This window comes from Impatiens glandulifera, chromosome 8 (genome assembly GCF_907164915.1).
Source record: "Impatiens glandulifera chromosome 8, dImpGla2.1, whole genome shotgun sequence".
Classification (NCBI taxonomy): domain Eukaryota; kingdom Viridiplantae; phylum Streptophyta; class Magnoliopsida; order Ericales; family Balsaminaceae; genus Impatiens; species Impatiens glandulifera.
The window spans coordinates 39,839,744-39,863,862 of NC_061869.1; the positions used below are offsets into that span (position 1 = coordinate 39,839,744).

Sequence of the window (24,119 nt, forward strand, 5' to 3'; positions counted from 1 at the left end):
ATAATTAATTTATTATATTATTTATTTTATTTTATAGAATATTAATTCTATTTAATTAATTTAATATTAATATTTAATTGATTCAAAATATTAATAAATTTTAGGTTTGAGATAAATTTAAATATACAATTTGATTTAAATAATTAATAGTCAATATTATTAAAAATTAAAAAAGTATAAAATAAAATTAAAAGATATTAAAATAAAATTTTATCTAATTATTGATTTATACAAATTTTCAAAGGAATGATAAAATAAATTTCAAAGGTTGGCAAAGATATTAAAGGTTGGTAAAAACATTTGTTTTTTCTGATTTTTGCCCACGCTTATTAAGCGTTGGCGATTATGTGTCATCCAAAACCTATTTTGTTGTAGTGTGTCTTTGACTTCATGATCTTCGTATTGGTAGATAGAGTTGAAATCAGCCAACAGGATTTTCTTGGCAAGTGGATCGGAGTTCATGATCTTAAGGTAGTCTTAGCTCAAGAGAGTTTTTATGAATAGTGAATTTTGTGAAGTGTTGTGAGGAGTAAAGGGTTGTTTATATAGTCAGGGGTTCGGTTAGATCAATAGGCTAAGCATGCTTAGTGATGTCATCGATTAGTTAATAGGCTTTAACTTGTTGAAGTGTATAATGTTTATTTCCAATGCAAAGTTAATCATTACTGGGATATTCATGATGGCTCTCTTCGTGAAGAAATTCAGCAAATTCATGAAGAAGAGAAATTCTAACTCAAGCTCTTTAAATAATAATGATGATAAGAGTAATTATAAGGCTAACTTTAAGTGTTTCAACTATGATAAACTATAACATTTCAAATCGGAGTACAGGAAGCCAAAGCGAGATGAGAAGAAGAAAGATGAGAAGAAGAATAAGAAAGAGTTAAAGGCTCTCATGGCGGCTGATAGCAAAGCCAAGTGGGCTAAAAGCGACTCAGATAATTCATCATCCAGCGATAGTGATGATGAAATTGTTACCTGCTTCATGGATGAGAAAGAATCTGAGGTATTTGATTTCTCCTCTAAATAGTTTATAAGAGATGATTTAACTGTTGCACTTAATGACATGGTCATTGAGTATAAGAAGTTGACAGACTCTTTCAATGAAATGAGATTTTAATATGAAACTGATAACTCTTCTTCATCTCAAACTTATGAACCAAAAGATTTTGAAAACAAAGTGGCTGAGCTCTCATCTAAGAATGAGAAGCTCAAGAAAAAGGTTCAAACTTTGTTTTCTGAAAACCAACGTTTGACATATGTGGTCAGTTCCTGGATGAAGTTTAGAGAGGCAATTAAACAGTAGATAAGTATGATGAAGCCTACCGAATGCAAATCCGGTTTAAGATTTGACAATACTATCCCAGACCAGTCATCAAAGAAGTTAAACCTATTGAAAGACAAGTTTAAGGATATAAGATTTGTCAGGGATAGTTTAACTGATAAAGGAACTAATCCAAGCTATGAGGACTTAACCTTAAAGGATAAAATAATTCATGTTAAGCCAACTGTAAGCTAGCTGAAAACAAGGTAGGGAGCAGCCAACAAGTATGGCAAAACAAAACCTGACAGAAAGTTGAGGAGTTTTAAACAAAAGCTATCCTCTAAAGTTAATGGATCAGCTACTTTTAGGAAAACGTCTGCTAAGACTAAATCATACTCACTAATCACAAAACAACATGGGAAATCCATCAAGATAACTCAAATATAGATTCCTAAGGGACTCGTTGACCGAGGATCCAAGTGAATGTGGGTACCAAAAAGTTGTAAATATGTATTTTATAGGTACAACAGATAAGCTGCTTGGAGGAATCAATATGGTATCTAGATAGTGGATGTTCTAGACACATGACTGGAAATAGACAACTTCTAACCGAAGTGACGAATTACTCAGGGTCTAAGATCACTTTGGGTGACAATAGCAAGGGTAAGACCATGGGTAAGGGTAAGATTATCCATGGTAACCTCACCATCAATAACGTGCTACTGGTTGAAAATTTGTGTTATAACCTGATTAGTATAAGCCAATTATGTGATAATGGATTTCCTGTTGATTTTCACATGCATGCATGTCTGGTTAAGGATCAGCAGGGTAACACTCTCCTGACTGGAAGTAGAGTAGAAAATTCTTACAAAATAAACTGGAAAAATAAGATATCTAATCCCGTATGTATGGTAGCCAAAATTGATAAAAATTGGTTATGGAATATGATATTAAATCATCTTAATTTTAAAACTATTAATAACATTTGTTTACATGATTTAGTTTCTGGTTTACCTAATTTGAAGTTTTCAAAGGACAAGGTCTATCTTGCTTGCCAGTTAGGCAAGTAGATCAGATCAACGTTCAAGAGTAAAGGGAAATCTCAGTCCAACCGATGCTTAAAACTTCTACACATGGACCTATGCGGTCCAATTTCAGTAAAAAAACTTAGGAGGAATGAGATTCACCCTAGCCATAATTGGTTATTTTTCAAGATTTACTTGGGTTATTTTTTACAATCTAAGGATCAGATGTCTGAGAATTTAATTAAAATCCTTAGAAGACTTCAAAACGAATAATCTTTAAGCATCATCAAGATTAGAAGTGATCGGGAACCGAGTTCACCAACAAACGTCTAGCTTCTTACCTCGAGGAGTCTGGTATTAGACACGAGTTGTCTAGTGCCAGAAATCCGCAACAAAATTGTGTTGTTGAGAGGAGAGTTAGAACACTAAAGGAAGTAGAGAGATATATGCTCTCCGACTCAGGTCTTCCTTAGAAACTATGGGCAAAATCCATAAACACAACTTGTTATACACAAAACTGGTCAATAACTAATAAACTCTATTGCAAAACACCTTATGAAATCTTTTATGGAAGAATTCCAAAAGTTTCATACTTTCAATTTTTCGAGTGTAAGTGTTTTATTCACAATAATGGGAAAAATCATTTGACTTTCTTTGATGCTAAAGCAGATGCTGGAATCTAGGCTACTCCTCAGTTAGTAAAGCTTTTAGAGTGTTTGATAATCGAACATAAATTGTTGAAGAATCCTATTATGTTGTTTGTGATGAATCTGTTGAAAATAATTCTGACGAATCCATTGAAACTGCTAACAGATTTGAAGCGATAAGTCTTGAATCTGATAGTATGATTATGCTCCGGTCAACATGATTCACTCATTTGATCAGATGGCTGATCCGGTTGAGAGTCCACCAGACGTCCAAACTACAAGTTAGCAGATGGTTAACAGTTCGGACGTCGCGGGTCCATCTAACCAGACGTCTGATCCTTTAGGACCAAACTTCAAATGAAATAGAAATCATCCAATTGAACTGATAATTGGTAATCCTAATGCTTCTCTTAGGACTAAACGTCAATTACTGGATGAAATGGCAAACTCCGCCTTTATTTCTCAAATTGAGCCAAAGAAGATAAATGAAGCATTGTTTGATCCAGATTGGATCAATGCAATGCAAGAGGAGTTGAATCAATTTGAAAGAAATAAAGTGTGGCATCTAATTCCAAGGCATACAGATCAATCGTTTATTGGAACCAGATGGGTTTTTCGAAATAAACTGAGTGAAGATGGCTTGGTTGTGAGAAACAAAGCCTCACTAGTAGCTCAAGGCTATAAACAGGAGAACTGAATTGACTTTGAGGAGTCATTTGCCCTTGTTGCTAGACTTGAAGCGATCATAATCTTCTTAGCTTATGCATCTTTAAAAAACTTTAAAGTTTTTCAAATGGATGTGAAAAGTGCATTTTTAAATGGAACTTTAAATGAGGATGTATATGTTAAACAACCACCTGGATTTCTAGATCATTCATTGCAAAATCATGTTTTTAAAGTTGACAAAGCTTTATATGGTCTTAAACAATCTCCTAGAGCTTGGTATGAAACTTTAAATAAGTTTTTATTTGATCATGATTTTGTAATTGGAACCGTAGATAAAACTTTGTTTTGATTTGTTAAAGACTCTTATATTTTACTTGTTCAAGTTTATGTTGATGATATCATATTTGAGTCAACTAATCCCAAACTATGTAAGAAATTTGCCAAGTTGTTGCAAGAAAAAATCGAAATGAGTATGATGGGTGAATTAACTTTCTTCCTCGGTCTTCAAGTTCGTCAACTTGAAGATGGCACATTCATCAACCAAGCCAAATACATTAGGGAACTGCTAAAGAAGAGTTTGGAATGGAAAGTTGCTCTACTACATCAACTCCAATGAATTCTTCCAACAAGCTTGACAAGGATCAAGATGGCTAAAGTGTGGATATCACTGCCTATAGAAGAATCATTGGTTCTCTGCTATATTTAATTGTTAGACGGCCAGACATCATGTTTGTTGTCGGCGTCTGCGGAAGATTTCAGGCTAACCCTAAACAATCTCATTATCTTGCTACTAAGAGAATTTTGAAGTATTTAAAGGGAACTTAAAATGTGGGACGGTGGAATCCGAATGATTCCAATTTCAATCTAACTAGTTATTCAAATGCAGATTATGTAGGGTGCAAGATTGATCGGAAAAGCACCAGTGGAACTTGCCAGTTCCTTGGGATCGTCTGATCTCTTGGTTCAGCAAGAAGCATACGTCCGTCGCCACGTCTACAACTGAAGTCGAGTACCTTGCTGCAGGAAGTTGCTGCTCTCATCTCTTGTGGGTTCAACAACAGCTAAGAGACTACGGCATTGAGGCAGAAGAGTCACCGATTTTCTGCGACAACACTAGTGCTATTGCGATTACATATAACTCGGTATTGCACTTTCGGACGAAGAAAATCCAAATCAGACACCATTTCATCTGGGAGCATGTCAGTTAGAAGCATATTCGTCTAGAATATGTCCCAACAGATCAACAAGTGGCAGACGTATTCACGAAGCCACTCCTAAAGACTAAGTTTTCTTACTTTAGAAATATTTTGGGTCTTGTAGATCTCAATTAATTTGTTTTAATTGAACATGCATAAATTGAGGGCGAATTTTTTGTTTAAAATGACTAGACAGACGTGTATAGACGGAGGTCTCAATCGGTCTGATTAGATCAGTCGTCTAAAGGAACTATGTACTTAGACAGATACTTTCATAAGCAACTTGCAAATTAAGCTTGGCTAGACGTCTATATGTGAGACAGACGTCTAAAGCATCTATAGACGAGTGTGGTTAGACGTCGTCTAAACAGATGCATGTTAGACGTCTATAGACGAGCATAGTTAGACATCGTTTAAACAAAACGTCTACCCAGCTTAGACGCAAGGCATGCGAATAGCATAGACGTCTAACTACGTGTGCCTTTAGACGCCTCATCTTCAGACGAGTGGGACAGTTGTCCATCGCCTCATGAGCTGTTTATGTACTTTTCCCACCCATAAATTGAACATTCATATTTCGAATAACTTAAAAACACGTGTCTCTCAATGTTAAAAATATGACTAATATATTTGACGGATTATTTCTTTCTACTCTTTACATTTCTGAAAGATTTCATAATGTTTTAATGATGTCTTCTCTTCTAAATAATGATTTTATTGGGAACGCATTTTTAAATTAAATGAAGTTTCACTTTTAATGATGACTTTCATAGTCAGTCATACTCTATAAAGTGTAACTAACACATTTGAACAGATTTGTTATCTTCTTTGTGATTCTGAATACCCGTTTTCTCTCACTAAGAAAAATCTTGAGATCCTTAGTTGTCTAAAACCCTAAGAACTCTTCATCTTCATCTAAACTCCTTCAAAACATAGATATGGCCTCCATTATGTTTAACATTCTACAAGTACACTTTAAGTTTGTCCTCTTTGTGTCACTTCCAGAAATGGTTGCAATGTTCAATACCGTTGCAGCTTCCGGTCTAAGGAAGTTCCTCGGAGGTTCCTTCATTATTCACAAACAAGAGGTTCGTGAATTCTTTGAATCTGTAAAGATAGTCGATAACGTTATCTAGGCAACAATAAGAGGAGCAAACATGTCCATCTCTAAAGAATTCTTCGCTCAATTCTTTGAGCTTCCTACTGAGGGGTTAATAGAGTTTCTCCCCTCTCTAGATGATTTCTTGTCTCAGATGAAGTTAATCTTCTCAGATACCTCCCTTCTTGTTGAAAATCACGTGAGGAATTCTTCCCTAAAACCTGAGTTTGGTATTCTTAACGACATCGTTTCTAAATCTCTCATGGCACAAGTAGCCAATAATATCTACTCCAAATAATATTTTGAAATAATGGTGGCTATAACTAGGGGAATAACCATTAACTAGTCTAAAATCCTTTTTAATAACTTGGTGAAGCTGGTCTCTTCTCCAAGAAAGATAACTTTGTATGCGGTTCAGCTTAGAATGATATTCGAACATCTTCAGGTTATTGTTAGACATGGGGTCTGCATTAAGAACACTAGAGTCATGGACGGTCAAAGAGTCTATAACTATTTCTTTAAAGTAGGAAGAGCAAAGGTCAAAAGAAGAAGTCGGGTGCTCCAAAGAGCTCTAAGAGGATTTTAGGATTATATCTTTCCCGATGATATCAAAAAGGGGGAAAGAAGTGATATGTTGTCTAGGGGGAAGTTCAGGAAAAAAGGAACTATCATCAAGGGTGGAGGAGGATAGGAGCATCCCATTTTAAATTTTGTTTTTTGTCCGTTAATGGGAAACCTTGATTTTATATGAAATCTAATTGGCTGTATATTTGCTATATTTCCTAATCTTCTAATTAAGTTTTAACATCATCAAAAAGGAGGAAATTGTTGATTCAATTAAAATGAACTTAGGAAATAGGTTTATTTAAGTCAACATTGTTCTAATTATGAGCTGACATTATTTTCATGATATGAGGTTTATTCAAAGTAAAACTTATTTATGCTCAAGCAAAGCTGAAAAGCTTAATGTTATATTGCAAACAAATGTGACTAAGTCGGGTAATTTGTTTTGTGCAGGAACAAATCTAAAGGATTATGCTACTTCAGACGTGGTCTGAAGTATGCACTTATAGATGTCTTGTTACTTTAGACGAAGTCTGAAGTACGCAAGTAGACATAGTCGTCTAACTCCTTTAGATGCGGTATAAAGGGAAACGTAGTTAGACGAGGTCTAACTCTTTTAAACGCTGTCTAAAGGGAAGCGTAATTAGACGAGGTCTAACTCCTTTAAATGCGGTCTAAAGGGAAATGTAGTTAGACGATGTCTAACTCCTTTAGATTCGATGTAAAGGGAAACGCAGTTAGACGAGGTCTAATTCTTTTAGATGCGGTCTAGAGGGAAGTGTAGTTAGATGAGGTCTAACTCCTTTAGATGCGGTCTAAAAGGATGCGTAGTTAGACGAGGTCTAACTCCTTTAGACGAGGTTTAACTCCCTTAGACGCGGTCTGAAGGGAAACACAGTTAGACGAAGTCTAACTCCTTTAGATGCGGTCTAAAAGGAAGAGTAGTTAGATGACGTCTAACTCCTTTAGATGCGGTCTAAAGGGAAACACAGTTAGATGAGGTCTAACTCTTTTAGATGCGGTCTAAAGGGAAGCGTATTTAGACGGCGTCTAACTCCTTTAGACGTAGTCTAAAGAGAACGTCTGATGTCTTGCTTCAGCAGTCGTGTGAAGGAAGCATCCATCTAACAGCGTACTCACTCAGCTCTAACAACGTATGAACAACTGACACGTACCTCACTAGTACAAGACAATATCAGAGGATATTTGGCGCACTACCTGTTTTGTACGGTCATGATCCAAATGCTTAGAGTCTGTTGTACTCTCGTACTATAGGCGGTCGTCCAACGGACACATGCCACGTGTCCACAAAAAATATTCGACCGTTGGTGCACTTCAACTATAAATAGAAGCCCAAGGACAATGGTTGAACCGCTTCACATACTCGCTTCAAGAAAATTACTCTCAAGCTAAAAGCACAAACTATTCATTGTTTCACTGTGTGATCATATTGTAATTGCATATTGTCTTTTCTATGAGAAATCTCAGTGTTGTAAGTTGAATAGAGGGTATTATGTTCAACAGAGAGTTAACTAGTAGAGTGAGTTGTACTTGAATCAAAGTCTTTAGTGGATATCTTTCCGGTTGTGGAAGAAGGGTGACGTATGAGTTTTATCTTCGAACATCTATAAAACTCTTTGTGTTCTTTATTTTCTGCCATTTGCATTCATTTGTCTGAAGCTTCAAATCCAACAAACCGTTCCGCACTTGAATCCGTTTCAAGCGTTTGTGAAGATTGGCGAAGAATAGAAACATCTACTAATGCGTCACATGATTATTATTGAATCAAATATTGTAAGTTGTTCACAATATTCAGACCTTAGTCTCTATTGTCAACACCACCGATCCTAACCTATTTAATATTCTACTAATTTATTATATCATTTTTGTAAATTTTGTTAATATATAAGATAAATCTCAAATTATCATCCATATATTAAATATATATCGTATTGAGATATTGTTGTAATATAAATATGAACTATATGTTTAATTAATGGAACTTTTGTGAGTATAAATGAACATGAGTAATTTATTAGATAATATATGGATCAATCCCAGGTCATATTAGTTAATATATATATATATATATATATATATATATATATATATATATATATATATATATATATATATATATATGTCATTTCTTCTATTATTAAAATATTTTATTTTTGTTTTGGACATTTTTAAAATATTATTTAGAACCATTTTTAATATAATTGTTATATATTTCAAAAGATAAATCATGTGCTAAAGAAAAATGTTTGAGATACATTGTACAATTATAGGGATAATGAATTATAAATATCTTAAAATATGAAATGTCATTTCTTTATCTTTGTGGTATTACTCTATTTTCAATCTAACTTATTTCAAAATAATGCAAAATATTTCCTATATATTTTTGTGCGAATAGATTTTTTAATAAATTATTATTTACTTTGTGCAAATAGATTTTTTAATAAATTATTATTTAATTTTATATTTGTATTTTTAATTTGGTTCAATTTGTTATTTATGTATTAATAAGTTAATTTTGTTGTTATATTTTATTCCTTAATTAGTTAAGCATGAATTATGAAATTTATAATAATGCTTGTTTTTAATTTATGATTGATTAATAAATTTCATTCATTATTTTGAGATAGAAGAAAGCTAATGAAACTCAATTGCTTGCTTTTTTTATTAAATATAATTTTAGAAAGTTAGCCGACATTACTGTCCGTGACTTCAAATTTTAATTGATGACGTTCTTAATATAAATATATAAATCCTTATAAATATGGACATTAATTTATATTATATTAAAGGAAGTATATCTGTTTTAGAAACAGACATTTTAGGCTTATTTTCAGAGTCAAATTTTCAATTATAGACTTTTCCGTGACAACATTAAAGTCTAATCTATTGATTTATAAGGAGAATTCACAAATAAAAAATTCTTCGTCGTCAAAAAAGAATATTGTAATTTCGGATATTTAAGAAATGAATGTGGCTGGAAATAAAGGTTAAACACAAAAAAAAAATTTCAAGAGCGCTAAGCGATGCAAAATTACCTCTTTCGATAAAAAAAAATTGTTCAGATTGTCAAGACTAATGAGTGATTTAAGCCTAAGTTCTTCGTCGAATATGAAGAAAAAAGATAAGATAATGTCGTCGGCATCCGATTCAATGAGTTCATTTGTTATTTTTAGTTTTCTAGTAAAGAAACGGATAAGAAAACAGTTTTTTATAAATCTAATGATAAAAAACTACTCATAAAAATGAAGAATCTAAATAACATCACATAGAGTATCAAGATGCATAGGAAGGCTTAAGAAAGTTGAGTTCCCAAAACTAATCTGGTTTGAAAATCAATTTCTCAAATTAACATAACTTTTACATTCATTTTCAAACTAGTTAACTGTTTAAATTTAATTTTTTTCTTAATTTTTTAACTCCTATAACTAATTATGAAATATATCCTAAATTTAATAATTTATATTATATATATTTAAATTATTATTTTTATAAATTTAATTATTTATATTTTAATATACCAATTTAAATTACTATTTTTATAAATTTGATTATTTATATTTTAATATATCTAGTTAAATTGCTATTTTTAATTTAGTTTTATATATTTAGATAATATTTAATTTAATTTTTATATATATTTAATTTTTATATTAATTACAGTAATTTATATTGTTTATTAGTTTCCAAATGTTAATAAATATGTACAATTTAAATGAAATTTTATTATAATATTTAGATATATATTGAGTAGAATGATATTTTAATTGATAATTTCATTTATATAGCTTTGGTTCAACTGATTTTATTGAGCGAAATATTTAATAATATTATCTTTTAAATTATTGAATTATTGTTGTTATTCTATTTTTCAACCTTGTGTTAACATATATATATATATTAGTGAATGTCTATGGGACAAAAATCTCTACAAATATTAAAATTGATGATAATAAGATTCCAGAAATACTAGAATGGTAGAAGTTATTGAATTAATCATCCAATATCTTTTATAAAATTAATAAGTATTTACAATATAATATTTTAACAACAATTGAAATTAATAATATTTACAATTAATGTATTTTATAAAATTAATAATTAATTAAATACAAGTTTTTAATATTATATTTTCAAGGTTTTTAATAAAGTTATATATATTATTTTTAATTTTTTTAATAAATATCTATATTTATATATATATATATATCTATATATATATATATATATATATATATATATATATATATATATATATATATATATATATATATATATATATATATATATATATATATATATATATATATATATATATATATATATATATATATATATATTATATCGTAACAAATAATTAGCAAGAAACTTTAATTGATATATATTTTATATGTATTTATATTTATTTTATTTTAAAATATGTATCAATTTAAAAATAATAATTTAAATTGATATATTAAAATATAAATAATTAAATTTATAATAATGATTTAAATATATATACATATATAAAATAAATTATTAAATTTAGGATTAATTTAATAATTAATTATAAAAATTAAAATTAAAATTAAAATTAAATTAAATTAAATTAAAAATTAATGAAAAAAGAAAGCTAAGTTTTAACCTTAACTATATTAGTTTAGGAATAAACAAAAGGAGATATCAGCTGTAGAACATGGATTAAGAGAATAACAAAATAGAGACATACACATACTAAGTAAAGAATAACGAAACAACACTGAATTTTTCTAGGGAAATGAAAATCAAATAGATTATAAAAAATTTACAATTTACACTTTTATTATCTAAGGATATCATTACTCTTAATTAAAATGGAACGATTTAGATAATCCTAATTTAATCCAATTAAACTCAACTAAAATTCTTCCCAAACTAAGTTCAACTCAAAATAAATTAATTTACCCAAATGCATATTTTTGTTGTTAGTATGGGTCTAGGTCAATATATTAACCACAACAAATAACTATATTTGAAATAAGGCATGGACAACCAAAAACTAACATATTTTCATCATTTTACGCCTGATCATGCTAACCTGGTAGATAAGAGAGATGAATTTTGCAACAGGGAGTTCTAAATTTGTTTCTAGAATAAGAGAAATTTCATACTTTATCTGTTTTGGTCAGATAACAGAAAGCAATGCACATAAAAATCATGAATTTCATGAACATATATTTAATCAATGAATATTCATTCGGTCTAATTTTACAACACAAATAATTTTTTATATATGAGTTTTTTCTTTGCTAGTGTAGTCCATTTTCAATCAGGTGTGGCATTTTGGCTGTGAGGCAAACTCTTCTAGTTGTTAGTACCATACCATATGTTTTGAACAAATACATTTCAGAATGTTAATACATTTGATGTTTAATCCTGAATCCAATAAATTCTTCTTTTTTCGGTATACAGGCACGGGATTTCACAAAATTGATTCTTAAGAAAAAATTAATCAAATTATTTGTTTCTATTTAAACAAAGATCACATGGGCCTCTTCTATCTGTGAATTTTGTCTGTCTTGATTTTAGATTATCCTGTTTTCAGCTTTCTAAATATAATTTTAAAATATTGAATTTTTCGTTATTTAAATGACGTCTCATTTATTCTGAACGTAGATCCAAATCAATCAGGTAAGTTTTGACCCACACAATAAGTGGAATGGATCTAGACACTGTCTCGAAAGAGAATGGATGAAATAGACATATATTTGAAGATGCGAACTATATGCATACGAAGATAAAGACCCTATAAAGTTTTAATGTTTCTTAGGATTGGTTTTGAGTTTTTCCGGAAAAGTTTAGGTTGAAGGGCAAAGAAGGCAACACATTAATTGTTTATTAACAATTTTTTTAACAATTCACTTAAGTTATTTAGTGCAAATCTATTGGTAACCCTGAAATGAAATTGACATTTTAAATTAAAATTAAAAGATTTAATTTTAATCTTTAAGTTGTGCACCGGAAAAGAACGGGAACTGGGATGATCTATTCTATGGCGAAGCATCACAACTTTGGACCTAATGGCCGACCCAGTAACCTTTCAGAATGGGGGATCCCGTTGGTTGGAATCTCAAGCATGATTCTTCACTTGCACACTTGCATCAAGATCAAAGAGCGAAAGACTTTTTAATATTAAGAATTAAAATTGAAATTAAATTAATCTAGTATAATTTAATAATTGCATCCCATTTTTTTTAGTTCGAAATTGTAATTCTAAATTTTTATTTTTTTATGTTTATTTTTTTAAATAACTTATTATTTTTCGTTTAAAACACTATTAAAGTTTTTAATTGGTAATTTTTGTTTTAAAATTTAAGATATTAAAATATTAATTCGATATTTTTTTTTCTTTTTAATTTAATAAGTTAACATTTAGAACGGATATATATTTTTTAATTTAATAATTTAAATTTTGAACCGATATTAATTTTTTAAATTTAAGAAGTTAAGATGTTTTTAATTTATAAAGTTAAAATATTGAACCGATATTTTGAGTAAAAATGAAAACTTAAAAATATGTATGAATTCTTGAGTTATCCTAATCCTAATGGATTGTGTCGCTCAATATTTTTAATAAAATAAATAATATATATTAAAATTATTTTTATTATATTATTTTTTTCAAACATATAAATTGAGATTTAATTGCAATTATATAATTTCAAACCTATAAAATGAATTAGGCAAAACTCTTACCAATCACATTTTTATACAAAACCCTTTTTCTATTTTAATTACCAAAAGTAAAAAAGCCCATCTAGGCAATAACCCAGCTTCAAAACAAGGCCGCGGCCCTTTTACCGGTCTTCTTCGGTCGCGAAAACAAAGCAAAACAGAAATGGCTTCTCTTTAACTGAGCCCACGAGTGAAGGGAAGACGGAAGAGCTCTCGTTAGGGCAGCCTAGGGGACCACGATGCCCGCGAAGAAGAAGGACCGTTGATGAAGACGAAGGATAGCCCTTGATCGAAGATGCCTCCTCCAGTTAGAAGAAGAAGAAGAAGAGACATCTCATTATTTCACCGAAGCCGAAATAATCTCCATATCTCTCCATTCTAGTTCACCTTTCCAGCTCCAAAATCCACTCCACTGTAAATTACACTACCGGCACCATAAACCGACGAACCAGACGAAGACCGGAACCGGGTATCTTCTTATTACCGATCTATGTGAGTTTTATTAGTAACCTAGATTTCGTTTTACACTTATCAACTGGATTAGGTTTTCTGATATAAAACATCTTGAAGTATGAGGATGATAATAAATGCGGGAATTGCGAAACCCAGCTTCTTTGTTGTACAATATGAACTACCCACAATTATATTCCACCAAACCCAGCTAATTCCTTCATCAACCGTATGGTATCCAAGGCAATTTCACAATAGAAACGCATGGATCGCAAAATTCAAGTGTTCAATCGCAGAGAGATCATCTCCATCTTTCTACAAGTCAAAATACCCTCATCCCAAACGAGAACCCAAACGTGAACGAGGAAACCCAACATCTTTATACAGCCGTCCCAGTTTACTCGACATGAAGAAAGAAAAGATGGAAAAACGAGCTCTGGTTTACGATTTCTTAAGGAGTATCGGTATTATACCAGATGAACTCGACGGTTTAGAGCTTCCAGTCACAGTCGATGTCATGAAGGATCGTGTCGAATTCCTCGATAACATAGGTCTTACAATCGACGACATTAACAATTATCCTCTCATTCTCGGTTGCAGTGTGAAGAAAAACATGATCCCTGTTCTTGATTATCTTGGAAAACTAGGTGTTAGAAAATCAACATTTACTGATTTCTTGAGACGTTACCCTCAGATCCTCCAAGCTAGTGTTGTAATCGATTTGGAGCCTGTTGTGAAGTATCTGCAAGGGATGGATATAAAACCGAATGATATTCCTAGAGTTCTCGAGAGATATCCTGAGGTTCTAGGGTTTAAGCTCGAAGGAACTATGAGCACTTCGGTTGCTTATTTAGTCGGTATAGGTGTTTCGCGAAGGGAAATCGGAGGGGTTCTCACTAAATACCCGGAGATTCTCGGGATGAGAGTTGGACGAATCATCAAACCGTTTGTTGAGTATCTGGAGTATTTAGGAATACCCGAACTAGCCGTAGCAAGATTGATCGAAAATCGGCCTCACATTCTAGGGTTTGATTTGGGCGAGAAAGTTAAACCGAATGTCGAATCTCTTCTAGAATATAACGTGAAACGAACAGGACTTGCTTCTGTGATTGCACAATACCCGGAAATGCTAGGGCTTGATTTGAAACAAAAACTTATAAGTCAATCCAGCATTCTAGATTCAATTCTTGGTTTGGGTGTTGAAGATTTCGGGCGGGTAATTGAAAAGATGCCTCAAGTTGTTAGTTTGAGTAAAATTGCTGTGGAGAAACACGTCGGTTTCTTGAAAAGTTGTGGATTCTCGATAGAACAAGCGAGGGATATGGTCATGGGATGCCCTCAGCTGCTTGCATTGAATCTGGATGCGATGAAATTAGGGTTCGAGTTTTTCAAAGATGAGATGGGAAGAGATTTGAATGAGTTGGTTGGTTTTCCGGCATTCTTTACTTATGGGCTTGAATCGGTTATAAAGCCAAGGCATAAGGTGGTTGCTAAAAAGGGTTTGAAATGTTCGCTTGCTTGGCTTCTTAACTGTTCGGATCAGAAATTTGAAGAAAGAATGAAGTATGATTTTATTGATATGGAGGATAATACAGAAGAAGATTATCCTTTGTTTGATATGAAAACTCTGATGGAGCCTGAAACTGATGATGAATCAGAATCTGAGTTTGAGGATGAAAGTGAAATTGATGATGAGTAGGTTTTTTGTTGTATTTTATTCAGTTTTCTTATAACATTATTATTTGTACAATGAACTGATCCAAAAATTAAATTTTCAGCTGTACTATATCTTTGTATAAATTTTTTTTCTTCTATATAATTCATGGGCCAAAACAAAATACATGACCACATAAGAATCTTACATAAAAAAAGTTTGAACAAACTAGAAAATCCAACGTTAAGTGGTAAAAACATTTTAGACCTGCACCTACATAATTTCCTTCCCACTTATATTACATCACAACATTTATGAACTAAAATATATTAATTTTATTTTATCATTATTTATTATATTAATATTTTTAAAGGTTTTAAAAAAAAAAAATTCAATATTCTTATATTCATTCCTAATCATTATTTATTTTCTTAGTTTTATATTCTTCTTTCATTTGCAAGTATATAGATCAACTATTAAATGGCGGGGTTTGGATTCTGTGTTGCGGATCCGGCAAATATGGGGAGAGAAGCCGGCAAATTTGGCGTACTACTATTCATCACTGTAATTAGTCATAAAATGTAATCATGTCTTCCAACTTTTGTGTTTCTTTTAATTAAGGATTTTTTTATTTATTTTTATATCAAACATTTTTCTAATTTTATATATTTATAATCTTTAATATATAATCATTTTATATTTATATATAATTTATTTAATTATTTAATAATTTATTTATTTAAATTATATTTATGTGTATGAATTGTTAATTTATAATTAAATTTTGTTTCATAAACAAATAAGAAAAGATTTGGGTTAAATTTATAAAGTTGATAAATATATAGATAATATTAGTAAAGTTAAAAAGTTGGTATAAAAAAGAATATTCTGATAATATTATTTTGAGTTTGGAAATGGGTTTTTGAGTTGGAGATTGATTACTGTTTGATGTGATGTTTACTGCATTTTGGAGTTAAAAATGGTGTTTAGAGTTGGAGATGGTCTAACAGGGAACATAGAACAATCAGGAGTAGGCAACCCCACTCATAGGCCCCACTAAAAATTGAAACTACTTGTATTATAAATAAGAGATGAGTTTGAATTAAGAATTGATCATATAAACCATGACTATTTGATTTAGTTTTTGAAGAATTTTTTAAAAAAATTGATAAAATATTATTATTTTGAATGAGTAATTTTTATTTATTTATAATAGTAATAAAAGAATGGCTAATATAAGAAAACTTAAAAATGAGTTAATATATGTACTTAAGCATTTCTTTCTTCATTTAAGGTCAGGGAAGAACGCCGCTTTCTTACCAGAAAAAAAGGACACTACGAGAATAGAATGAATGGTTGAGGCAGAGGGTGATGGAGAGCTCGACTAAGTTATCCCGCCGATCGGGTCGAAGCGGATCGATAAGTAAAACTATATCGCCGAGCAAAGGTTGAAAGAGCGCACCGCAGCTCGAAAATAAGGTACTAACGCTTACTGCGCTATACTGCTCCCTAGCACACTTTACTACTGCGCTCCCCGCTATAACCGCGCTCTCGCATAGGCTGCTTGCTCTGCTGTTCGCGCCTGCCTTCGCTGCTTTTAGCACTATGCGTAAAAAAGCAAAAGACTTCTCTTTCTATGAATCACATTCATTTAGAAGCGCATGTCTCTTAAAAGTGAAATTTATCCTTTGTTTTTTCCTTTCCATTCACTCGGATCTCTTCCGTTTCATCGATTTTGTCCGGATCCTCCTTTTCTTCCAAAAAAAAGGAAGGAGAAGTATCTTCTTCGGTGGATCCCTCTTGTTCTTATTTAATCCCCTCGTTTCGTAAGTTGTTTCTACATATCTTTCTTCCGTTTTGGGGGTTTCTTTCAGTTTCTTAGTAAGAATGGGTGAGGGTATTCTGTTTAAATAGTAGACACATGTAATAAATAAAAAAATACTAAAGATCCGAGCCATAGAATTTCTTAATTCTGACACAAGGTATTTATTAGAACGAATAAGTGAGATAAAACAATAATTTATCTTATTTGTTTAATACTTTATCATCTCTCTTCAAGCGAAAAGATGATGCACAAACCGTGAGTTTGCTACGTAAAAGAACAAATTGTTGAGAAAGAAGACTTTTGGTGAAGATATCAATCACTTGATCTTTAGTAGGATTGTACTAGATGAGTAATTGTTTACGAGCAATTTTTTCTCAAATAAAGTGAAAATCGATTTCAATATTTTTTATGCGGGCATGAAATACTGGATTTACTGATAAAAATGCGACACCAATATTATTACACCATAGAATTGGGAAAGAAAAAAATGAAAGTCAAAGTTCACTAAGTAGAGATTAAATCGAACAAAAATCGACAATTGAAAATGCAAGAGCACGATATTCAGATTCAGTACTAGAGCAAGCAATTACTTGTTGTTTTTATAATTTTATGAGACGAGGTTGTCACCTAAAAAATACAAAATTCAGTTGTTGAACTACGATCATCAAGACATCATGTCCAGTCAGCATCATAATATGCAGCAAGAGTGAATTGTGAAATTGGACAAAAAAAGATCTCATGACGGAGGAGTATGACGAAGATATCAAAAAATATGTTAAACCGCTCCCCAATTAGATGAGATGGGAGTTTACATTAATTGACAAACTCAATTGATAACAAAGGCTAACTTAGGACGAGTGAATGTAAGATATTGTAAAGCTCTTATTATACTTCGATAGAGAAACGAATCAGATAAATGATCATCATGTTTAGAGAGAGAGGAGCCAGCCGAGATGGAAATGTGTAATGGCTTTTGCTTAAAGTCACAAGTGCGAAAAAAGAGAAATGAAGATAGGAAGAAGGATAAGAAAAAATATGACAATTTTTTTTTAGAGGTGCGTTCCAATCAGACCTAAAGCATATATAATTTAATTAACTAACCACGTTACTAGAGGTGAATATTGTTGGTTCGAGTCAAAATATTATTTTTTTAAATACAAATAATTACTTTTTAATTTTTTAATTTTTTTAATTTAATAAACTATTTTCTTTATCTAATATAAAAAAAAACTTACTTTTATCTAATCTTATTCATAATTTTCTCACCTAGTCTCGTCTATATCTCTTGCATGTAAAAACAAAACAAAAATAAAACCTATTGTGTCAGGAATATTTTTTTTTTATATATTATTCAAACTTAATGATTTTTTAAAATATTTTTAATAAGTTTAATAGTTTTATTTATATATAAATTGTTATTTTACAAAAATTAATAAAAAAAAAATCCAATTTGTATATAATTCTATTATAATATATTTTAATTAAAATAATTACTTAAATACATTATTAAAATATATAATACTGTTTTTCATATCATCAACTTATCTAATTAATAGAATTATATATATTTTAAATAATATATAAATTAAATTATATATATATATAAAATTAAAATGGTTAATCTTATCAAATAATTTCAAAATAATTATTCTAAATCGTTACTTAATAGTTTAATTTCGAATTTGATTTAATAAATATTTTAAATTAAATATTTATAAAATAAAATAATATATAATTTATATGTTGTTAAAAAATAAAATAAAATCATTAAAAAAATTAATCTACAATAATTATTGATTTTAACTTTTATAAATAAATTATATATATATATATATATATATGAACAAATAGAGTTATGAGGCTGAGGTGGGCTTAAGTTCACCCCTAACTAAGGATGACAATTTGAAATTGCTTTGCGAAAATTGAACCGAATTATTTCGTTTGGACAATTTTTCCTCAAAACCGAACGGGGATGGGGCGGGGATGATATTTGTGTCCCCGCCCTGCCCCGCCCCAATTTACCATGATTCAGCCCTGAACACTATAAACATTATTAAATATATTAAATCTCAAATTTATTTATTTATTATATTTTATAATAGTAATAAGATTATTTCTTTATAATAATATAAAATGTTAATATATTAGAATTATATTATATTAAAAAATTCGTTTATATAATTTTATTATACAATTATTTATTTATTTATTTATTTTTAAAATAAATTATTAACGGTACCCTGTGGGATTCCCCAAAATCGAAAAAAAACGAACGAGACGGAGATGATATTAAAAAAATCCATGAAATTAAAATGTGACGGAAATGGTAAATACATTCTCGTTCCATTGTCATCCTATCCTAACTCATTTATAATTTTTTTTATATACATACAATTTAGAGGAATTTGTTGAGTATGCAGTTAGAGATTCTTAAGGAGTTATATATATATATATATATATATATATATATATATATATATATATATATATATATATTTATATTGATTTGAATGATTATTTGAATTTAATTATGTTTTAGAATTTGTTTGATATGAGTTTTAGTATTTTTATAATTTATGGGTATTTTTTATTTTCTAAATTTATTTATTTTCTTTATATTTAAATCATGTTAGGAAAAGAGTCAACAATAGCAGGGGATAGACCAATTATTGTTAACCGCGAAAACTTTCGTTTGATATTAACTCTGTTAGAAGTTAATATTTGTTCATATTCTTCGCAAGTCTAATAAACTTTTGAACGGAGTCAAGTGCGGAACTGTTTGTTTAGACTTGAAGCGTCAAAAAAGGAGTAGGAAGATTCGGAAATAAAAGAACACAAGACACAATGTTTTTTATGGATGTTCTGTAGGGGTGGTCAAAAAATCGATCCGAAAGACCTGATCCGTTGATCCGGCTGATCCGATCCGAAAAAATCTGTATCCAATGGATCGAATTTGGATATCGATCCGATCCGATATTTTTACCGGATTTCCAGATTGGATAAAGATCGGACAAAAAAAATTCGGATACTCGAAGACGATCCGGTGATTTTTAAAATTTATTAAAATAAATAAACTCAAACAAAAACATTACTAAATAAATATAAACCCAACTAAAAATCTCTCTCTTCCTATCTTTTACTTCTCATATCTCTTTACAAACCCAAATAAAAATATAATTAAACAATAACAAACCAAACAAAAATTTATCTTTTCCTTTCTTCTTTTTACAAACCCAAACAAAAATACAAAATCTCTCTCTTCCTTATGTTTTCTCCCATTTCCCTTTAGATCTGTTTGTGTATCTATTCTCAAATCGTCATTATTCATAACTGAGATCCTTAATAAATAATTTTAATTTTCTAGCATATGAAAAAAATTTAAAACTATAAAAAAAATTAGATCATCGGGTATCCGGCTGGCCGATCCGATCCGGTGTTTTCGGATCGGATAGTGGTCGGATACAGGATCGGATACGGATCGCAATTTTTGAAAAAAATAAAGGCGGATATTCGATCCGAAATACCGGATCGGATCGGTAGGTTTGTCCACCCCCAATGTTCGGAGTAAATTCTCCTACGTCACCCCTTTTTCTCGACCTCGAGAATAATTCCACTAGAAGATTTGATTTGAATAGCACCTCTACAAAAATCTAGTCAGAAATCAGGTCTTAAACACTGTTTGTTTCTGAACTTCTAGCTCACACAACATTTGTTGAATAGATATTATCTACTCAACTCACAAAAAAACTCACAATTAAAGAAAAGTGATACAATGTTTTTCGTTATGAACAATCTCTCACAAAAGATGCTAAAATAAAAGTTTGAGTATGTATTTGTAGAGAGAGAATAATTAATTTTCAGGAGAACCCACACAGTCAAATTTGTTCAATGGACACGTGTCCTCCTTCCGTTGGATGTGTGCCAAGATAGTACATTAGAGAATAATCCTGAGATCGTGGTGTACAGACAATCTATATATATATATAATTATGCTTAATATAAATAATCAAGGATGACATATACGTTTAGCTCATACACATACACGTTTACCATGGATGGTTTCCCAAAGTAACATTGTCTGTCATTCACTTTCACAAACTAACCTAATTTGTTCATTCATTCTCAAACTAACCTAGTTTGTTCATTCATTCCCATACTAACCAAGGTTTCTTTGGGAAATCATATTTCTCACATTTTTAAAAGTTTCTCGCTCCTATCATAACTATCATAATTACCTATCCATAATTACTAATTTATCTCACATAGCATAATTATTAATTTATCTTTCCTAATTAATTTTTATTTTATTAATTTATTTTTCTTCTTATTATTTTTATTATTTTATCTCTTATATATATATATATAAATGATTTATTAAACTCACAATAAAATTATTATTTTTTAAATATACATTTCTCTTATATTTATAATATATTTTTCCTAATTAATTTTCGTTTTTATTTTCTAACTCATCCTTTATTTATATAAATTTTGTAACTCTAATAATTAATTATTTTTTATTTTCTATTTACTTATTTATATATTTTTTATATTTTTTCTTACACATCATTTATATATGTTTTTAATAAAATAAATAATTATAAATTTTCTCCCTCCTAAAATCTATATAAATTATATTTTATTATTAATTTTATATAAATACAATTTTTTTCATATTGTCTCACAAATAAATTTTATACTTTTTAAAATAAAATAAAATATTATATATATTTTAATTTATTTAAAAAATAAATATTTTAAAAACAAATAACATTTCTCTCCTAATAAAATTTATAAATATTAATTTACTTTCCTAATTAAATATTTTTTTTATTTTCTCTAAACATTTATATATATATATATATATATATATATTATTTATAATAATTAATTTATATTTTATTTTCTCTCTTATTATATTTATAATTATAAATTAGTCTCCATATTTATTAAAAAAACATGTGAATCATTATAAAATAATAAATGTAACAACTAAAAAATTAGTCTCCATATTTATTAAATTGATTTTAAAATAATTTTTAATTTTTTTGATTAATATATATATTTTTTATTTTCTCTCTATATTTATTATATGGACATTTATTTTAACTCTTTTTAATTAAATATAATTATCTATTAAATTTTAAAAATATTTTTACCTTAATATTTAATTACATTTTTAAAATAATTTATTAAAAATATAATTTTATATCTTATTTAATTAATTAATTTTATTTTATTCATTATATATTTTATCTATAATTTCATTATTTTAATTTTTTAATTAATTTAATATAATTATATATTAGATTTTAAAAATATTTTTAATTTAGTTTTAAATTTAAATTTTAAAATAATTTATTAAAAATATATTTGTATACCTTCTCTTCCTATTTAATATTTATACAATTAATTTTTTTATTAATAATATATTTTATATATTATTCATTATTAATAATTAAATATATATATATTCATAACTCTCCATTTTTATTAAAAAAAACAATTTTATTCATTATCCACATATTTATTATTTATATAACTATTTTTTTATTCATTATATCTTTTATATATTATTCAATTATTTTATCCTTTTTGATTCACATAATATAATTATATATATTAGATTTTAAAAATATTTTTACTTTAGTCTTTAATTTAAATTTTCAAAAATATATTAAAAAAATAATTTTATATCTTATTTAATTAATTAATTTTCTTTTATTCATTATATCTTTTAACTATAATTTCATTATTTTGTTTTTTTAATTAATTTAATATAATTATATATTAAATTTTAAAAATATTTTGAATTTAGTTTTATTTAAAATTTTTAAATAATTTATTAAAAAATATTTGTATACCTTTTCTCCCTATTTATATTTATACAATTAATTTTTTTTATTAATTATATATTTTATGTATTATTCATTAATAATGATTAAATATATATGCATTCATAACTCTCTGTTTTTATTAAAAAAAATAATTTTATATATTATCTACATATTTATTATTTATATAACTAATTTTCTTTTATTTATTAAATCTTTTATATATTATTCAATTATTTTAATCTTTTTAGTTCATTTAATATAATTATATATATTAAATTAAATTTTTTTTTTTACTTTAGTCTTTAATTCAAATTTTCAAATAATTTATTAAAAATTTATTTTTATACCTTCTTACATATTTATGATTTATATAATTAATTAATTAATTTTCTTTTATTCATTATATATTTTATGTATTATTAATTAACAATGATTAAATATTTATATATACATAAAATTTTGAATTAAATTCAAAAATTACAAGTGGTCTAATGGTTAAAGTGTTCAAATTTCATACTAGAGATCATAGTTCGAGTCTCAATTAATGCGAAGGGGGAATGTGGATGACATTTGTGAGTCCCTATGTAAATGTGTGTATGAATTTGTGGGGATGACATTTGCGAGCCCCTACGTAAATGCGTGTGTGAATTTTTGATTGATGGGAAGGTCAAAAGTAAATGTAATATATGTACAAATTACTCGAAAGGAGGTAATCTATATATAAATAATTAAGGGTGATATCTACCGAATTTGTACACATTTTATATGAATTTCTCATCAAATTCTCATGGTACAGTTGTCTCCCCTTTCTCTTTAGGTCTAGGTCTTTCTTAAATTAATTCTCCTTAGGTATAAGAAGCACCAAAAGAGGTGGAGGGCAACGACAACGAAAGAGAGACCCCAAAGAAAAGATTCGATCTTGATTTGAAGAAAAATGGGAAGCCAATGAAGTCAAGAGGAAGACGAGAATTCTCTACCTCCGTGGATTTAGAAAAGTTTATTTCAAAATTAAAAATTAGTTTTCTATTTTTACACATTTTATATGAATTTCTCATCAAATTCTCGTGTACAATCATCTCTCATTATTTTAGGTCTAGATTTTTTTAAATCGACTATCATTTCTCCTTAGGTATAGGTAGCACAAGAAGAGGAGAAAGGTGACGCCGACGTGACGG

The 24,119-nt window shown here is 28.8% G+C and overlaps 1 protein-coding gene across 1 annotated transcript; it reads left to right on the forward strand.

Moving 5' to 3' along the window:
• The first annotated feature begins 13,425 nt into the window (after nucleotides 1-13,425).
• Nucleotides 13,426-15,414, forward strand: LOC124911483 (transcription termination factor MTERF4, chloroplastic). The gene is made up of 2 exons (XM_047451978.1): nucleotides 13,426-13,670; nucleotides 13,723-15,414. Exon 2 carries the CDS (start codon nucleotides 13,750-13,752, stop codon nucleotides 15,325-15,327), a length of 1,578 nt encoding a protein of 525 aa, XP_047307934.1. The 5' UTR covers nucleotides 13,426-13,670; nucleotides 13,723-13,749; the 3' UTR covers nucleotides 15,328-15,414.
• The last annotated feature ends 8,705 nt before the right edge of the window (nucleotides 15,415-24,119 follow it).